The sequence below is a fragment of the Lonchura striata genome, chromosome 1 (assembly GCF_050655825.1).
Source record: "Lonchura striata isolate lonStrDom1 chromosome 1, ASM5065582v1, whole genome shotgun sequence".
Classification (NCBI taxonomy): domain Eukaryota; kingdom Metazoa; phylum Chordata; class Aves; order Passeriformes; family Estrildidae; genus Lonchura; species Lonchura striata.
Window position 1 is genome coordinate 108965991 of NC_140703.1, and position 17241 is coordinate 108983231.

Genomic DNA, 17241 nt, shown 5'->3' on the forward strand with positions numbered 1-17241 from the left:
GAATCAAATATTAGAGTAGGGGCATTTTTAAATAAAACAAAGGAATAAGGGTAACTGCTGACAGAAAAGTATGATGAAGGAAAATTGTGTGCACAACTGGAAAAAGACAGAGGAACACACATAAATTGCTATCAGTTAGGAAAGAAAACAGTTTCCCATGCTATAGAATTTTTAAGTACTCTTTTTTCTCTCCAAATTAGGGCAAAATGCAGGCTGCAATGTTGTGGGTTTTTTTTGTTTTGGTTTGGTTTTTTTTTTGTTTGTTTGTTTTTTGTTTTTTTTAAATTTGTGAATTTAAGACACTATTAACTAAGATGATTCCAAAATCCAAAGGGAGAAAAGCCCAGACAATAATGCTATTTTGAAAATAACAATAAGAGACTTTAACAGTTTTTCCTAATGAAATAACAATTTGAGAAAAAGGATCAATTAGTTAACTTCCTGAAAATGTCACTGAAAAGTTGCTAACCCATTTTAATAGTTATTTCTTCAAACACTAAAAGGGTTCCTTAACAGAGTGAAGCTTCTAATATAATGCAGATGAATACAGCTGTAGAATGGAAATGCATTTGAATGTAAATCAATCCAGTTCAATAGCTAATTTAATGATAATTTGAGGTGTTAAAATAAAATGGTGGGTTATTAATGGAATTCTAAATTTTTAAACATTGCAACTAAGCCTTCAAAGAAATAATCAGTCCAGCAAAAGACCAACTCTTCATAGCTCTTCTTTACAATGTCCCCATAAGCAAAAAACCAAAACCCCCAACAACAACAACAAAAGGGCCTAGAAACAAGATAAAATTAAAGTATGTGTAATTATTTGTTGCCAGTAAGGAAGTGATGCTCAAAGCATGGTGAGAGCATGATGGCATAAATCACTGTGAAGAGCAGAATGCTTTTACTGAGCTTCTCACGGCATTTTTGAACAAGTCTGTGTATTCTGAAATTCACAATTCTTACAAGGAGATTTGACTGAGGACCAATCATTTCAGCTTGTCTAATACTGGAATAAAGAGAAACCTTTGAAGGGAATAACAAAAGGAATTGCATACAGCTATTCAGTTTAACAGAAGAGTTTCCCACTAAATATTGCCCTAGCTTTTTCTAGGAGCATTCAGTAGATTACAAACTCTTGCTCTAAAATGAAAGAAGAGTGTTTGTGATCCCAGGTCCCTGGGCTCTTCCTCACCACAAGCACAAATATCCTGGCAAGAACCTGTGGGGTTCTAATCTTCTTTGCATGCCTTGACACTGGCATTGCCAAGTTCAGCAGAGAAGACTGTGGCATCCCTGCAGCTGTGGCTCACTGCACTGCTGGTTCTCATTGTACAGCATGCACAGCACTGCTGCAATCCTAACAGAGAACAATATGACCCATTCTGTGATCACTGTGTTACAGTTTCTACTCCAGAACTATCAGGAGCCTCCTTACCCACACATTTTGGTTGCTTCTTTCAGGAGAAGTTAAACAGTCCAGCCTCAAGGAACCAGGGATGTCAGCTCAGCAATGCTCAGAAGAAGCAACAATTTGACAACCTTCCCACGAAAGAAAGAAGCAGAGTTCTGATGCAACAGAAGGCCCACCACACTAAAGAACACACACTTCACCCTTAAAAAAAAAAAATAAAAAAAAAAACCAAAAACCACACACACAAAAAAAACCAAACAAACCAAGAACCTCTTTCCCACCCCAGTATGATCCATTCTTTTTAACAGATCCTTTCCTTTGGTGTGAATTGCCACCCCCAGTCCCTTACTGAGCAGGATCTAAGGATACCTGACTTTAGGAATTTGAACCAACCTGGAAATTCCCAGACATAGTTCCTCTGCCTCAATCCATCAGGGATTTATTTTGAGCTACTTCCTTATTCCAGCACTGAAGTTAATTAGGACAAGCACTTATGTGAACTTCAGAGTAATACAAGTATTATTGCAATGGAGAGAAACAAAATAATTAGCTCAGAATGTGCATGGGGCAGGTCACTGGAAGACACAGGTATCAGGCTGCAAACAACAATACAAGAGAAGTGAGAGGTAACTCAGTGGTCAACAAAAGTGAATCTCACAGGACCAGGAAACACAAAGTTCAGTCCAGTCATAGATCCAGTTCGAAGAAAGATCAAATGAACTGACACTCAGGTCTTCACCTCAGATACAGGAAAAACTCAGTTAAAGTAATTACCTGAGGTCTATCATCAGTGAAACAACACAGGCTATGCTGCTAATTGAAAAACATCCAGAAGCCAAGACTTTTCAGGTGACATGGTATAGAAGTCACCCATCTTGCAATCTGGGTAGAAATTGACTTTTGGAAAATTCACATAGGAACTGCCACTCTCAGGTCTGAGTAGAATCCAATTCCTTGGTGACCCTTACAGCTTAATACAGGTCAGCCAAAACCTACCAGACAACTTCTCCTTGGGGTTATCAGGGTAACCTTTTAAATAGCAATGATGGACACCCATTACTTGAAGGAAATACCAACATAACAACCATGACATTACATTGACACTTGCCTCTGTCACACTGTTCGTAGTTCCTGAAGGAAATAGTTTTCTTTCTCTTTTGTATTGCACCAAGGAAAATGTCTCTCAGAGTCCACATAACAAAACGGCATAGTACATTTAAAATTTAAAAACTGATTATAAAAAATTGGTTATTACATTATTTTTCCACTCAGAATTTAGAAAAATTATGTGCACATTATCACCCACATTTATGCATCAGTGTTACTTCTTACTCCTTGTGTGTGCAAAGAATTTTTAAAATACATAGAATAAATTCTGGTGAAAAGCAAAATACAAGAGGAACAAAATGATCTGCATATCCATATAACTAAAAAATGGGCATTGAAACTATCACCACCAAGCTGATGCAACAACCTTGTGTGTGTAATGAAGCTTGAGATGTTGATAAAGGTCATATGGTGAGACTGTAATGAAGATTCATCTACTTTAGTCAGATTTTCTCTGGCTTTACCTTTAATGGCATCTCATTATTCCCACAGGCAGAGGTAGTCATGTTTGTACACAAACTAATTAATGAGGAACTCTACCAAGACTTTCAGACCAGAAACAATCATGCATGCTGACAGTTACTAATAGCAGGTGGGAATTCTCAGTCATGAAGGATGAGGACTATTCATAGCATTTAACTGTAGGCTAGTCACTTCATGGGGAGAAATTATAATTAAACCATTTTACTGATCACAAGAAAGGTAAGCCATGAGGAATACTGAATTGTTTGTTTTACAGGTTATGAAAAGTCTCTATCTTTCCAGGGAGATTTTTTTCCCAAAAAATTAAATTATCAGATTGATCTATCTTGTTCACTTGTTTATTCCTTGCCTTTTCTACACTTCTTCTCCACTGCAAGAAAGTATATTCTATAAATATCCAAGATACTTTTAGGACCCACTAATCTCAAAAATACTCCCCAAAAACCCATATTCACTTTAGTAAGCATGTATTTTGAAAGAAAACATTTAAAAAGCCCCACAATATTTTACAGAAATACATGGTGCCCTTCAAAACTTTAGGTTTACTGTTAAAATTCTATGTAATATTGAGGCTGATAGTGTTAAATTAGCCTATTAGGGAACAGACAAAAATATTTCAGGAGTAATGTGGTTCTTTTTTTTCCTTGTAATACAGTAATATTCTAATTACAAGTTATTCTAATGCATTCTTTATACACAAAAGAATCAATGCAATAATAATAAATTGCACTTTTCATGATCTATGTAATAAGTTATAAAATAATTAGACGGCCAAGATGCTATCTACTGAAAATATTTTAATAGTAGGTGACTATTAAGCTAAGAGTTCCGTTAGGTAAAAATTAGTTTTTCATTTTCAAATTTAAGGATTGCTTTCAATCTTTTCAAGTGAGCTGCTTTGATGTTACTTTGGTCCCAAACAGGGCATTCAGAACAATCACATATGAAAGGAAGAAACCTTCTTAAACAAGAGTAAATATGCATTTCCTGAAAGTGCAAGAGCTCTCTAAATTATTTTTCTTTTCTTTTTTTTTTTTTTTCTTTTAAATAAGATCCTGGCAGAAACTAGTGTAGAAACCCACAATCTGATTGTAGCCTCCATAAGTGATGACTGCCCCTGCCATTAGGCATAAAGACAAATTGCTTCCTTCTCATAAAGCCCTTGTTCCACACAACATAACAAATTAGACCACTACACAGGTCTAGCCAAGCACATAGAAAGAACAGTGTAATAAAGACTAATAAACAGGAAAGGAAACAAGCTCATGCATTTTAGTAAAAATTGTTAATAATGGGACATAAATCATTATTCCTGGTATTAGAACAAAGACTGAAATACTTATAAATTAAGTGGCTTACAAAATTCTGTCAATTAGAGACATCTTTTATTTTTTATTTCTTGAGGAAGTTTAAGTTGATTTGGTTTTATTTAATACAAAATCAGAAACCAGTACCTGAGGTTTGCTTGTTCCATAGCCTGACACCAACATAACCACAAAACAGAATTCCAAATGTAGAGACTGCATTGCTATCCAAGATAGAAAAAATGTTATCCCTTTAGCATCTGGTGCAGCATAAAGCCATTATACTGCAATTAGGTAGACTAAGGAGCAGCTGCTAAGAAACTTAAAGTAAAAGATGAAGATTTTAGTAACAGATTTCTTTCAAAGCATGTTTCTTACAAAAATGTTTGCATTTTGCTCTGCTCAGGATACTGACCTGGATTAAGCACCCAAGGTTCAACATAAAACAGATTAACGATGTCTGACCCTGCACATAAAGATTTACTACACACCTCCACATGCTCAGTCCTCTGTTATATAAACTCTGATGAAATTGAGATTTGCTACCTGTGCAAAGTGGCCATAGTAGGAAACCATGGAATTTGTAAAATAATTCATAACTTTTTCTCCACTTTTCAACAGCTCTAAAAACTTCACTTCAAAATTCGTCATTAATGTAAGCATCATTGACTTCTTTAAAAAATAAACAAGCAAAAAAAAAACAAAAACCATTAACATCATTACACTTTCATCAGATGATTTAGTCAGGAATATTCAAATTTAATTTTATTTCATTTTTCTATCATAATTTTATTCATTCAGTCCAGGAATAGATCTGATTCCTAAAAAGACAATTCTTTTTCTAATAATCTGCATTCATAAAAAAAAAAAAAACAAAATCGAAACCAACTGTCATTTAAAGTGTCCTGTGCCATGTTGAAGTCTCAATATAAGCACTGTAGGTAGAACTACAGAACTTCTGAGTCTGGCAGGGACCTCCTAAAGTCCAAGTTCTACCACCACAGGAGGGTCAGCAAGTGCGGATTTTTCAATGCTGTGTCCAGTTGGGTTTTGACCATCTCCAGCTATGGAAATCCCACAGTGTCTTTGTACAATCCATTCCAGAACCAACAACTGAGGACAAGTTTTCATTATACCAGACCTGAATTTCCCTCTTTCCTGCCCACATCCTTTGCCTCTCGTCCTATTGCTGTGTCTCTCTTTTCTCTACAAACCTCTGGCCAGGTAGTTGTAGATGTCAATCCCTCTCATCCTTATTCTGAAGAGTGAGTAAACCCAGCTCCTCCATGCCATGTCCAGCAGCACCCAAGCCTCAGGGAGCCCTGCTCTGCACTTATTCCAGTACATCTGAGTCTAAGTGGAAACCTAAAAGTAGAGACTGCATCTCTGAAGGGGTCTCAGGAGAGCTGATTTGACAGGAGACATCACTTTCTGATGATGTGCTGTGTATCCAGGTTCATAACACAATTCTGCCACACTACTAAAATGAAATTTTATTCATTTTTCTTCTTAAATCTGTCAACAAATTATGTTTATTGATTTCCAAATAATGATACAAAAATATCACCTATAGCCAAAAAATATTTAACCATTTTTTAAAGTACTCCTAACTGCTTCTGTAAAATACATCTGATGACTTGACTGCTCTCACTTCAGATCACCAGAACATCTACTGTGTTGTTAAAGGGAGATGAAGTGTTCTACTTATGAAGGATTAGTATTGACAAGTATATTAATAATTCAAATAATCTCAAGAGGATGTTTACCACAAATGGCATTTCTCTCCCTGTTTCCTTTTACTATGAGGCAAAAAATGAGACTCAATTGTGTAAACCCATTTGAAAGTGAAAACAAGGTGGAAATCTAGGCAACTTCAGTTATTTGACCCTGAAGGGCTTGCTCAAAATTTCCCAGGATTATATTTCAAGTCACATTGCTCCAGTACAAAATATTACAAATTTTTGCCAGCTGAACTTCATAAATAGTTAAGAATTAAAATGTAAAAGGACCGTATTGTCACTCTACTGCAAACATACCCCACAGCAATCTCGATGACATCTTTGAGAACACTGCTCCTTGGATCTCCTTTCATCACAGACCTCTGCTGACATTCATAGATCTAAGTGCAATGCAGCACACTAACAAGGTTTGAATTAAGTATGCAGCAAAGCTCTCCAAGATTGTGGAAGTTTCATCAAGATGATAAAATATGACTCCACTAAGTTAGGGAACTCAGTGCTCAGTAAAATCAACCCTGTAGGCAAAGGAAAAGCCACAAGAAATAAAGTAACTAGATATGGCTTCAAAGTCTTCAATGCTCTGAGAGCTGATCAAGCTGACTGAAAAGATTCTCAGAATTAAAACCCCTTTCAGAAGGTGAAGGATAAAGTAAATTATTTTTTCCCCATACTAATACAAAATTTAATTTTGTTCCTGGAGAATATGAGAGGATCATCAAGCTTTGTGGCCAAGAGTGAAAAAGTTGGGAGTACTCAAATGACTCCAAGGAACTTCTAAGAAGTTCTTAGTCTGGCACAGCCACTCTCACCCCTCCAGTTCAATTGTGCCAGGCAGCAAAGGCCTGTCCCAGACCACAGACTGGAGGGATGCAGGCAGCTGTAACTGGCCAGCAATGAGGAGCATCCTCAGACATCACTGCCCACTCAGTGCAGAGCCTTGTTGAGGACAGGGGGAGGACAGGGAAGAGAGGAAAAAGCTGGACCAGCCATTGACAGGATGATCCAATCTATAGTTGTTCAGAGCAGCTGCCAGCGCCTGCCTGAGTCCTGGGCTGAACAAAATTTCAGGGGAGATCACAGTCTGATTAGGGGCAACATACAGACTATTTTAACTAGGAATTAAGCAGATTAATATTTTTACTTATAACATTGAATCTAGAAGAGCCAGTGAATACGCAATATGTTGTGCATAGGCAAATGGTAAAAGCAAAGTATCTGAATAATTCAAAAAGACAGGAATTCTAACATGGATGCAAGTCCTCAGTGATCAGGGCCAAGGAGCTTCATTCTGCCTCCACTAATTACTGATACTTCTCTCTACAGGCAACACTTCATAAATCAAACACTTCATCAAGCAAACACAGACCCTCTTCCTGAAATACCTCATGAGCACCTTCAGTCTTAGTCAGAATACAATTCTACCAAGGAGCATTTTACTTATTTATGAGCACTTTATATATTTTGGACAACTCCAGACTGGAAAAAAAAAAAAAAAATCCTAACAGGCATGGGCTTTTATCTCTTCACTGATGTACAGATCTTTTCCTGTTAGTTTCTTTCAGTCCAGAAGCATGTATAAAAAAAGATAAACAAAACTAACTGATATGCTACATGTAGAGATTAACCCTGAAACCTGCCTCTAAACATAGTATCCTGTGACCTAGTACTACCTCAGAACAAAATCCTGAATGAACAGAAAGGCTTTATGTTTGTGTACTCAAAATCAACAGGTTTTACCAGACCTAGCAAAAAAAAAAAAAAAAAATAAAATAAAAAAAATATTAAGTTAATAGCATACTTCTAGACTGTTTCTTGGAATAAAGTCTCTGCTTGAAGTATAAGAAATCTTCTATCAGCCATGGCTCTTAGATTAAAAAAAAAAAACATCCCAAACCTATGACACTAGTAGCACAGTTATGTAAAGTCTACGAGCACAATGTTTTAAAGGAGAAGAAAGTCTTTACTTAAGGGCATGCATGACAAAGGTTAGCAAAAGGTAATGATAAAATTGAAAAAAAAAAAAAGCTTCATTAAAAAGTTGTCTTGTTACTGCCCTAGTAAGTGATACACTCATTTTACTTATTATAGTCAAGCTTTCATAGTCCATTGTATCCTTGTCAGTTTACCTGAAGCAGGATTTTGAAACTCTATTACTTTTCAAATTGTATATGGTATTAGTCATAATGTTTTCACTCCCTGCAAGCACTCAGGGAGCTTCATGTCTCCTGATCTACACAGCACAAAACAAGCAGAAAGAATAGCCTCTGCCTGAAGTGTTTATATTTTAAATACTGTACAAACCATAACTTGTACCTTTATTTACTACAATGGTATAAAACTGACATCATGGTAAATTGACTGAATATAGTTATCTCTGTCAAAAAAAGTTAGAGAAACTATTGATTTAGCCTTGAGGTTTCTTGGCCTTTCTCTGCTTTCTATAACATGGAGAAGGGTGAATAAAATCAAACTCCAGTTATTTATTTTGATAATTTTATTGCACATTTGCCTCAAGAATCTCACTTACTCTCCTTTATCCCATAACTTCCTCTGAAAAAGGCAGATAATACTTCACTGATTCTGTTAGGCAGGTTAATTTTAATCTGCAAGAAATAAAAGATTGCAGAAAGTGCCTTTAATTCCCTTGACTAACACTAAAGTCATTATCCATCATCAGCATCACTCTATATTCCCCTAAATATGTCCATAAAAGGACACTTCTTTTTTTTTAAATGGAAGTGAATTTCTTAAATATGTTTCTGTGTGTATAAAAAATTTCAAGAGGAAGAAAAAAAACAAGTACTGAAGTATATCCTTGACTTTCTGTTACTTTTCAATTATAAAATTTTGACCTTTCTGTCACAATCTTGAAGAATATAGTTCAGCAGTGATACAATAGCTTTTCACCCAAGCTCTGCACTGACTGTGCTTGTCTTTATGACATGATTATCTGAACTGATGCTTTCTAACAATGTCTTATAATCTTTTAAAATTTTCTTCTTGGAATGGACATACTGCTCTCTACATGAGGTTTAGACTTCAAAACACAGAGTATTTTCTCCTGAAACTGTTTGCCTCTCTCATCACTATATTTAGCTATTAAACTGGAGTAAAAAACATCTTGGAATGCTTACAGCAAATTCCCTTTCATTTGGTAGGAGCAGTTATTCATGTGATGAGTATTCAAAGGGATACTCTCCATCTGCCACAAAATAAGTGGATGTTGAACACATCAAGTACCTTAAAATTCAGGGCTGAGTTGAGAGCAAATCTGAACAGTGCATTTGAGAATTATACATTTATAATAATTTAAAGGCTAATTGCTTAAGATCGGCTTAATAAAACAAGAGTAATGTAGATTTTTTTTTTTTTGTCCTTTTAAATTACTTCTCAAGGCTATCTAGATTTAAGACTCACTGTGTTCAATGTTCCACATATGATATACATGGGTGCTCAACAGTCTATTTTTACAGAAGAGTGTTGGATATTTTATTGGGAATCTAATATTGCCCTTAATCCCAATATTTTCTAGTGTGATCACAAGACAACTTCAGGTAGGAAAGACTGGTCCTACAGTCTAACAAGTTCTAAACTAAGAACCTTTTACATAGACAACAGTGGCCAATGTACTGTACAAGAGTCAGCTCAGACAACACTTAGAGTAAGTGCTTGACTTTCTGCTTGGTGAATTCTTACATGGAGAAGAAAATAGCCCAAAAGATGCTGCTACTCTAAAAAATATCCACAAGTCAGGCTGACAAATGGCATAAGAATAGAGCGGCCTGATAAATAGAAAGTAAATAAGAAATACCATTATAAAAGATACAACCCTACAACATATATTCAAATACTTCTATTTCATGCAGTTTTGGGTTTCTGTAGATTCTTCTGACTGACACTTTCATGCACACAGCACACAACCAACTTGAGAATTCTCACTAATTTAAATGCTCCCTACAAAGTATGTTTCATTTTTCACAGAGTTAAGGAGTTGTATGTGACTATAACTGCTGATTGGTGTTTTCTGCAACTACTTCCACAAGTGTGTTTCAATCAGATGGAAACACCTCAAACTTACTCATACAAATATTCTAGTAAATATACGGGGGACTTTCTCACCTTCCCAATTCAATTACTCAAGTTAGGAGGGTAATCTATTAATGCACCTGCAGTTCAGGAAACAAGATATCAATGCTGATTTCTTGTTTGTGCTTGCTGGCTGAAAGAGCTTATTACCCTCTCTATTGCCTAGATATTTGATCCTAGTAAGCCTACCCAGGTAATATCAGCAGGCTATATAGCATAGCAGTAGTTAAGCAAAGCAAATATTCCCCCAAGCAGATTTCTATAATTTTTTTTTTATTTATTTGAAACTTTAGAATACAATTTGCATTAAAAAAAAATCAATAAGCAATTATTTTCTATTTGAAAAACACAGTCTTTATGCATTTATTGTTAAAAAGGAACCAAAAGCCCAATCAAAGTCCACTCAGCTACATGGAAAAATTATCTTATTTTTTAATATCCAGTTTCCCTTTTGGATGTTTATAGCTGGTTGCATACTCAGAGTTCTAAAAGGAGAATGAACAACTGTCAACCCAGTTAATGGCAGCTATGGAAATACTTACATGGGAAAAATACTTCCCATGCAGCCAAAAAAGAAAAGTAAAAAGGCAATCCATAACTTCTTAAGCCATTAATTTCACTGTTATTGAATAAATAGTGCATAGTTTTCTGTTGCTTTTGCTGAGATGCCAGGCAGCTGCATTATCTTTGATCTATTTCTGTTCAAGTTACATAGAGAAGTGTCTGAAACAATGATAATGTGCACTGTTGATCCAGGAACACTAGTAGATTACATAGCAAGATATATCTTATTGGCTAAAAATAGAGGTTGTGCAGACAGGATGTTCTGAAGAGTAGCACAGAGCATGGGATGCTCTCACTGGTAAAAGCTGAATGATTTTTATGGTATTTATGAGCCCCTGATTCAATTTGCTGTTTGCTCATTTGATATATCACTCCTCACAAAGTAAGAGCTATATGGAAGGACAATAAACATGTTATTCCATGCTGCAAAACAGCCAGATTTTGTTTTGAAATACAAGTACTCTCATGGACAGAAAAAATATTTGTTCTTTTATGAGCTATTTTTTAAAGCTCTTAAGAGGTTACAGTCAAATCTTAGTATAAAGAAAAAGGGACACACTCACCTACCTAGATGAGATTGTTTTCCTACTCAGATTTCTCTAATGTATCATGATCAATGAACAAGAAGATCAACTTAATTGTCCTAACTGCATATTTTATGAACTGTGACAAGTTTGTTATAACTCATTTGCTCTAAACTTTTCTTCTGAGATTGTGAAAGTACCAAGAGGTAAACTCAGCAATGTCAACAAGCTCAGTGGCATAGTTCAAGCTGTGAAGGTTCAATAAATAGGTCTGTAAACATTGCAAATCAACAAAGCTTTTGATGAAATGTCAAGCAAGGCAGAGCTTAGCTATATTCAGCTCAGCTTGAACACATAAACCATTAACTGGCCTCTGTAGTTTCCACAGAAATGCGTGTTTTATTCATAACACAAATGTTGAAATAGACATAAAAACAATAATTTTTTTTAAGAGACAAGATTACTTAAAGGTATTTAATAACAGAAAGTGGCATTTTCATCATCCCAATAAAGACAGATTTATAAAAACAGACAACATGTAAATGCTACACATTCTTATAATAGAGGAACAATTATTTTGTGCCTTCAAGTTAGGAAAGGATGCAAAACATAGAAAACAAAACTAATTCTGAAATACCCTGAAGATATTTCAACTTTGAACCATTGCAAAAATCTGGTTTTTCCTGCATGAGACATAGAACAATGTTTGGTTCAGATAAAATATATCTTTTCCCCTTTATTTTTAGGAGGAAGAATAAAACTTGCTACAATGCATCAAGGTACTTATTTATAACAGAAAACACAATTATTTTTTTTTCAACCAAGTGGAGCATTAATATTGCATATATACAGCCAAATAGTCTCTCAAGATCTATTTCCAAAAGTCTTGAAATTTATGAAGTTACTTTAGCTACTTTTCAGTAGCAATCCTCTGTAGACATGTCCATGTAATTATCCTAGACTGTATGCAAGGCTGTTTCTGTCCGATGGCCCAGTTTCCAAGCTATTTCTATATCATCAGTTGAGTAATTCGTTTGACCATGTCCAAATTTGTATGCAGTAAACTTTGCATCTTTCTACTGTCTTTAAAATATACTGCCATTTAGCAAAACAAATCCTCTTTGATCAGCTAACATCTATTACCCATAACTGTGCCAACCCTCTTGTATCGTCATTGAACACATCACACTTTTCCCTCCCATCCGCGGGGGGAAAAAAATAAATAAATCTGTTTAACCTAATCAGAGACTTACTACATACAAAAGTTTGTTTTATGAACACCCTGTTGATACTCTCCACCCAGGTTTGGACCCGATTTAGAAATAAAAGTTATGCAAGGCACGGCTCTCTGGCAGAAGGGAGCGGATGCTCGGCGGGGTCGGGGTCAGTGGCCTCCCACTCGCCCTCCGGAGCCCTGGCAGAGGAATTTGCCCGAGCCCCCGGCACAGCAGCCCCAAAATCCCGGGAGGCAGCCCACTGACCTAAATGCCGTCCTTAGGGTTGCGCTCCTGCTGCTCCTCGCTCTTTTGAACGCTCCTTGCGTTCACTTACAGCCGGTACTCACCCGAGGCATCCCCAGGCATCGCCGGCTCTGCGCTGTCTCGCTACCTTCGCGGGGAAGCGCTCAGTGGATTTCCCCGTGGGCACTTCTCTCTAACACGTTCTCCAAAGTAGGAGAAACCTGGAGGGAGACTCATTGCCAGGTGCAGGTAAGGCACGCCTGCAATCGCCCTCCAGTTTCACAGGCACGAAAAGAGAGCATCCCCTTCTCAGAAGCCGACGGGAGAATTCCAGCCAATTTTGTTTTCTCCAACAGCAGCGAGGTACTCTCCCAAGGCACACAGGCAGCGTGTGCTGCGCTCCCTCCCTGCTCGCTGCAATGGTTTCTCCCTCCACAGGCTCAATCTACCTGATTATGTTCTCTCCTAATCAGTAATCTCAGTTTCCCCGGCAGTAGCGGCCCTCCTCGTTCACCCAGGCTTTCAGGAGGGCGAGCTGCACCAGCAGGGCAGCAGCACTCCGGGGACACAGAGCAAGGTGGCAACATTTTGGAAGCACTTTTGTTTCTGTCTGCTTTTTGTTTGAACGCTGGAGTTCAGCCTTCGCCTGTCTGAGAGAGAGATTATGCCTCCTGCTTTACAATCCTAGTCAAATAAGCTTAAAGTCCCTAAGAAAAAAAGGCTACCTACTTCATCAAGCAGGAACTACTTTTCAAAGCAATCCTTTTTTTTTTTTTTTTTTTTTGTGTATCCTTTCCCTAAAACCAGCTTGTATCTCTTTCAAATGTAACAGTATATATGCATCTGCAGTACATTCTTCGCTAGCTCCAGTCAGCAAATAAAGTAGAAAAGGTACAATTTCCTTTCCCTCCTGTTTCTTTTGTAAACTAAAAGACAGGAAGGATAACACATATTGCCACAGATAACTTCAACATAAACTGTCTTTCAACAAGCATGCTTGCTGTAAGTTGAAAGGGTCCTTTGGGTTTTGTTTGTTGATTTTATTTTTTTTAATATTTTAATAAGTAGGGAGGATGGTATGGACAAATAATCTTCCTCTTTTTGCCCTGATTATTCCAATTAACCTGATTATTACGTTATTAACTGTTATTCTCCTGTAAATCTCTTCTAATCCCAGTTTAGAGACTATATTAGAATGAATTAAAACCATCCTTTAGTAGTTAACAGGATAGTCTAAAAACATTTGTGGAAAGAAAGAAATGGGCAAAGCATGGATCAAGGGACAATTTACAGCAGAATTTTAAGCAGGCTGTAGAGCACAGTTAGGCTGTGGTCTGTCAGACACAGCCACATAAAACCATGACAGTAAAGAGGCAGTAGATGTGAAGACAGGAAATGCATAGGACCATGCTGTTCCAGGACAGTGGCACATATTTAAACATTGTGAATATCTCTAAAGTCTGGTGATTTAATAGCTAAGCAAAAGTGCCTTTTGTAGGCAGTGTAAATAGACACACCTGTATTCAAAAAAATAATATGAATAAGTATTTCTCTGAGATCAGATCCATTTTGAAACAAATTATCACAAACTATACAGCAGCCTCCTAACAAAAGCTAAAGCTTTGTATTTGTCATCCAAAGAAACAGCATCTCTTCATTCACTGTAATAATCCATTCAGCTGAAACTTAAGGTAATTTCATGTCCTATTCAGGGTTGAATGCTGAATCAAGACTTACCAACTTCTATGACAATGGTCTAGAAGGTTACTTGAAAGTAATTTTTAGTTAAACTTGTTAGATTAAACCTCTAGAACTACCAAGTCAGTTATGGGAGGACAACAGCTAAAACATTTTAAGTGAATGCACAAGATAATAGAGCATCTAAGCATGTTCTCCTTGCCATTTACAGCATGGGGAATGCCTCAATGCCTACAGCAGAGCTGAGCATACCTCACAACAGAATATGGAGTTGCCACACTTCTGTAAGGTTCAGAAATGCTATTTCAAGCATCCTGTATGATCAAAACAGGTCACATGTTTTCTTTCTCTTTTTCCTGTTATACAAACAAAATTCAGCAGAAATTGTGCATGACTGAACATGTATAAGACAGCAAACACTAACATAACACAGTAAAATTAATAAGGAATTAGAAATAGGGTGGCTATAAACATCTCCACAATATAGCTATTTACTCATTGTTGCTCTGAGAACCATGTCTTTGGGGAAACAGGTAGTCTAGAAAGGCAGGACCACAATGTCTGTTCCCAAGACCTTAAAAATCTTGACAAATGTGACATACTCATGAAAAGCAATCGAGAAATAAAAGACATTAAAACACCAGCAAACACGTTCAGTTACATAAATTAATAAGTAACAACAAAATAATGGTAGGAGAGCATAGAGGACTTTATCATGAGCCAGAAAACATTGCTTTATTTCCTAATTGTATTCCATCCTTCTGCATTAGGGCAGGCGTGCACTGCAAAGAGCAGCTGCCTCCATCTCTCCTCTGTGTCTGCCCCACAGCCGTGTAAGGACAGGCCTCAGGAAGCAAAGACCTTGTCAAAATACTAGTTCAATAGAAGCAGCTATTTTTCATCTTTTATGTTAGTTTGGCATTTATCAAAATAATTTCTGTTCTTTTTTTCCTAAGCTCCACAGGAGGTATATTATTAGGTCATATGAGAAAAATACCTCTAAATGTCCAAGCACCACTGCTTAGGTACCCTTAAACCTAGACAAAATTATTGCTATTCAAAACTTAAGTGCTTTATGTGAAAGGAGGTAATTTATTTTTAAGGATTGCTTATAGATTGCAACTCTGTGTGGACTAATGGCAAGAAAGTCCACAACTTTCTTTTTAATCTCATGCAAAAGGAGTATAAAAATACTGTCACACACAACCCTTTATGTTACACATGAAATGCTCCTCATCTGGTGAGAGAAGTCCACAATCACACCCCACAACTTAGCTTCAGATTCTTCCCTGATATAGGACTCCTAGAATCACTGAATGTTCTGAGTTACAAGAGACCCAACATGATTCGTTGATTCCAAACCCTGGCCCAGCACGGGCAAGCCCCAAGAATTACACCATGTGCCTGAGAGCATTGCTCAAATGCTCTTTGGCTTCTGTCAGGTTTGGTGCTGTGACCACTGCCCTGGGGAACCTGTTCCATGCCCAGCCACCCTCTGTGTGATAGCCAAACTGACACAACTCCAGGCCATTTCCTCAGATTCTGTCACTGTCACCACAGAGCAGAGATCAGAGCCTGCCTCTCCTCTCCCCTCACAAGGAAGCTGTGACTGCAGTGAGGTCTCCTCTCAGTCTCCTCCAGGCTGAATCCAGTGAGTTCAGCCCCTCCTCACGTGGCTTCTCCATCCTCTCTGCCCTCCTTTGGATGTTCTCTAACAGCTCAATGTTTTTTCTGTATCATGGCACCCAGAACTGCCCCCAGCACTGAGGTGAGGCCGCCCCAGGGCAGAGCAGAGCAGGACAATCCCCTCCTTGCCCAGCTGGCCATGCTGTCCCTGATGCCCCCAGGACAGGGATGTCCCTCCTGGCTCACACCCAGCTTTCCATCAACCAGGAGCCCAGGTCCCTTTCCCTGGCACTGCTTTCCAGCCTCTCATTCCCAGTCTGTACATCCAGGGCTGCCCCATCCCAGATGCAGAACCCAGCACCTTCCCTTGTTGAATTTCACATGGTTGGTGCCTGCCCTGGCCTCTCTTGTGTCGAGGTCTCTGCAGGGCCTCCCTGCCTTTGAGGGAGTCAGCAGCTCCTCCCAGTTTTGTATCCCCTGCAGACTTGCTCAGTGTCCCTTCCAGTCCTGGTTCAAGTCCTTTATGAAGATGTTGAAGAGCACAGGGCTGAGGATGGAGCCCTGCAGAACCCATTAGTGACAGGTCACTATGGAGAATCAATCTTAGGGATGCCAATTCTCATTCTCCAACACCCATCCACTTCAGGGGCTGGAAGAACTGCCCAGAGCTCTCAAGGACCAACCCTCCTACCCTACCCAAATGCCTTCACCAGCTTCTCACCTCGCCCACCACATTGTCTTCCTTCTTCCCATGTTGCTGAAACTTCTATATGCACCACTACCAAAAGAGGCTTGACATGGGAGAGTGTTATATGGAGCAGCTGTGCTATATATCCACTGAGGAACCAGAAGCTGGGAATTCAGCCAATGAAAAGTAAATGCCATGTGGGTGGTTTGATATCAGAGCAGAGACCTTGTTTATCTTTGTCTGCCTAAATAATTTAGAACACAGGAAAGATACTTTCATGTTTTCAAAAGACCAAAAAAAACCCAGTTTATACACAGAGTATAAGTAGTCCTTACAAACTGCTTGTTGAGAAGGAGACTTGTATGAGGAAACCTGCTATGCTCTTCTGCAGCTGAGAGCTATTACTACTGAATGAGCTTTATGCAGAGAGATACATTTTCCTCACTGGAATTATATTTGATAATCTGGGATTAGAAAAATAATAGCTAGTGGGGAAAACAAACAAACAAAACCCCAAAACCCTCAAAAAAAACCAAAAAGGCTTTCAGAAA

At 37.9% G+C, this 17241-nt stretch overlaps 1 protein-coding gene across 18 annotated transcripts in view; it reads right to left on the reverse strand.

The window, feature by feature from the left end:
* DMD (dystrophin) overlaps nucleotides 1-17241 on the reverse strand; it is a 1148985-nt gene that overhangs the window by 911037 nt on the left and 220707 nt on the right. The window contains exon 1 of one of the 18 annotated variants that reach the window (XM_085560161.1): nucleotides 12783-13116. The exons of 15 other annotated variants lie outside the window; for them this stretch is intronic. In XM_085560161.1, coding sequence (XP_085416287.1) covers nucleotides 12783-12801 — 19 coding nt within the window. In that variant the 5' untranslated portion in view covers nucleotides 12802-13116. Of the gene's footprint in view, nucleotides 1-12699; nucleotides 13117-17241 lie in introns of those variants that run through there. 2 more of the 18 variants (XM_021553008.4, XM_085560175.1) reach the window with 2 other exon arrangements.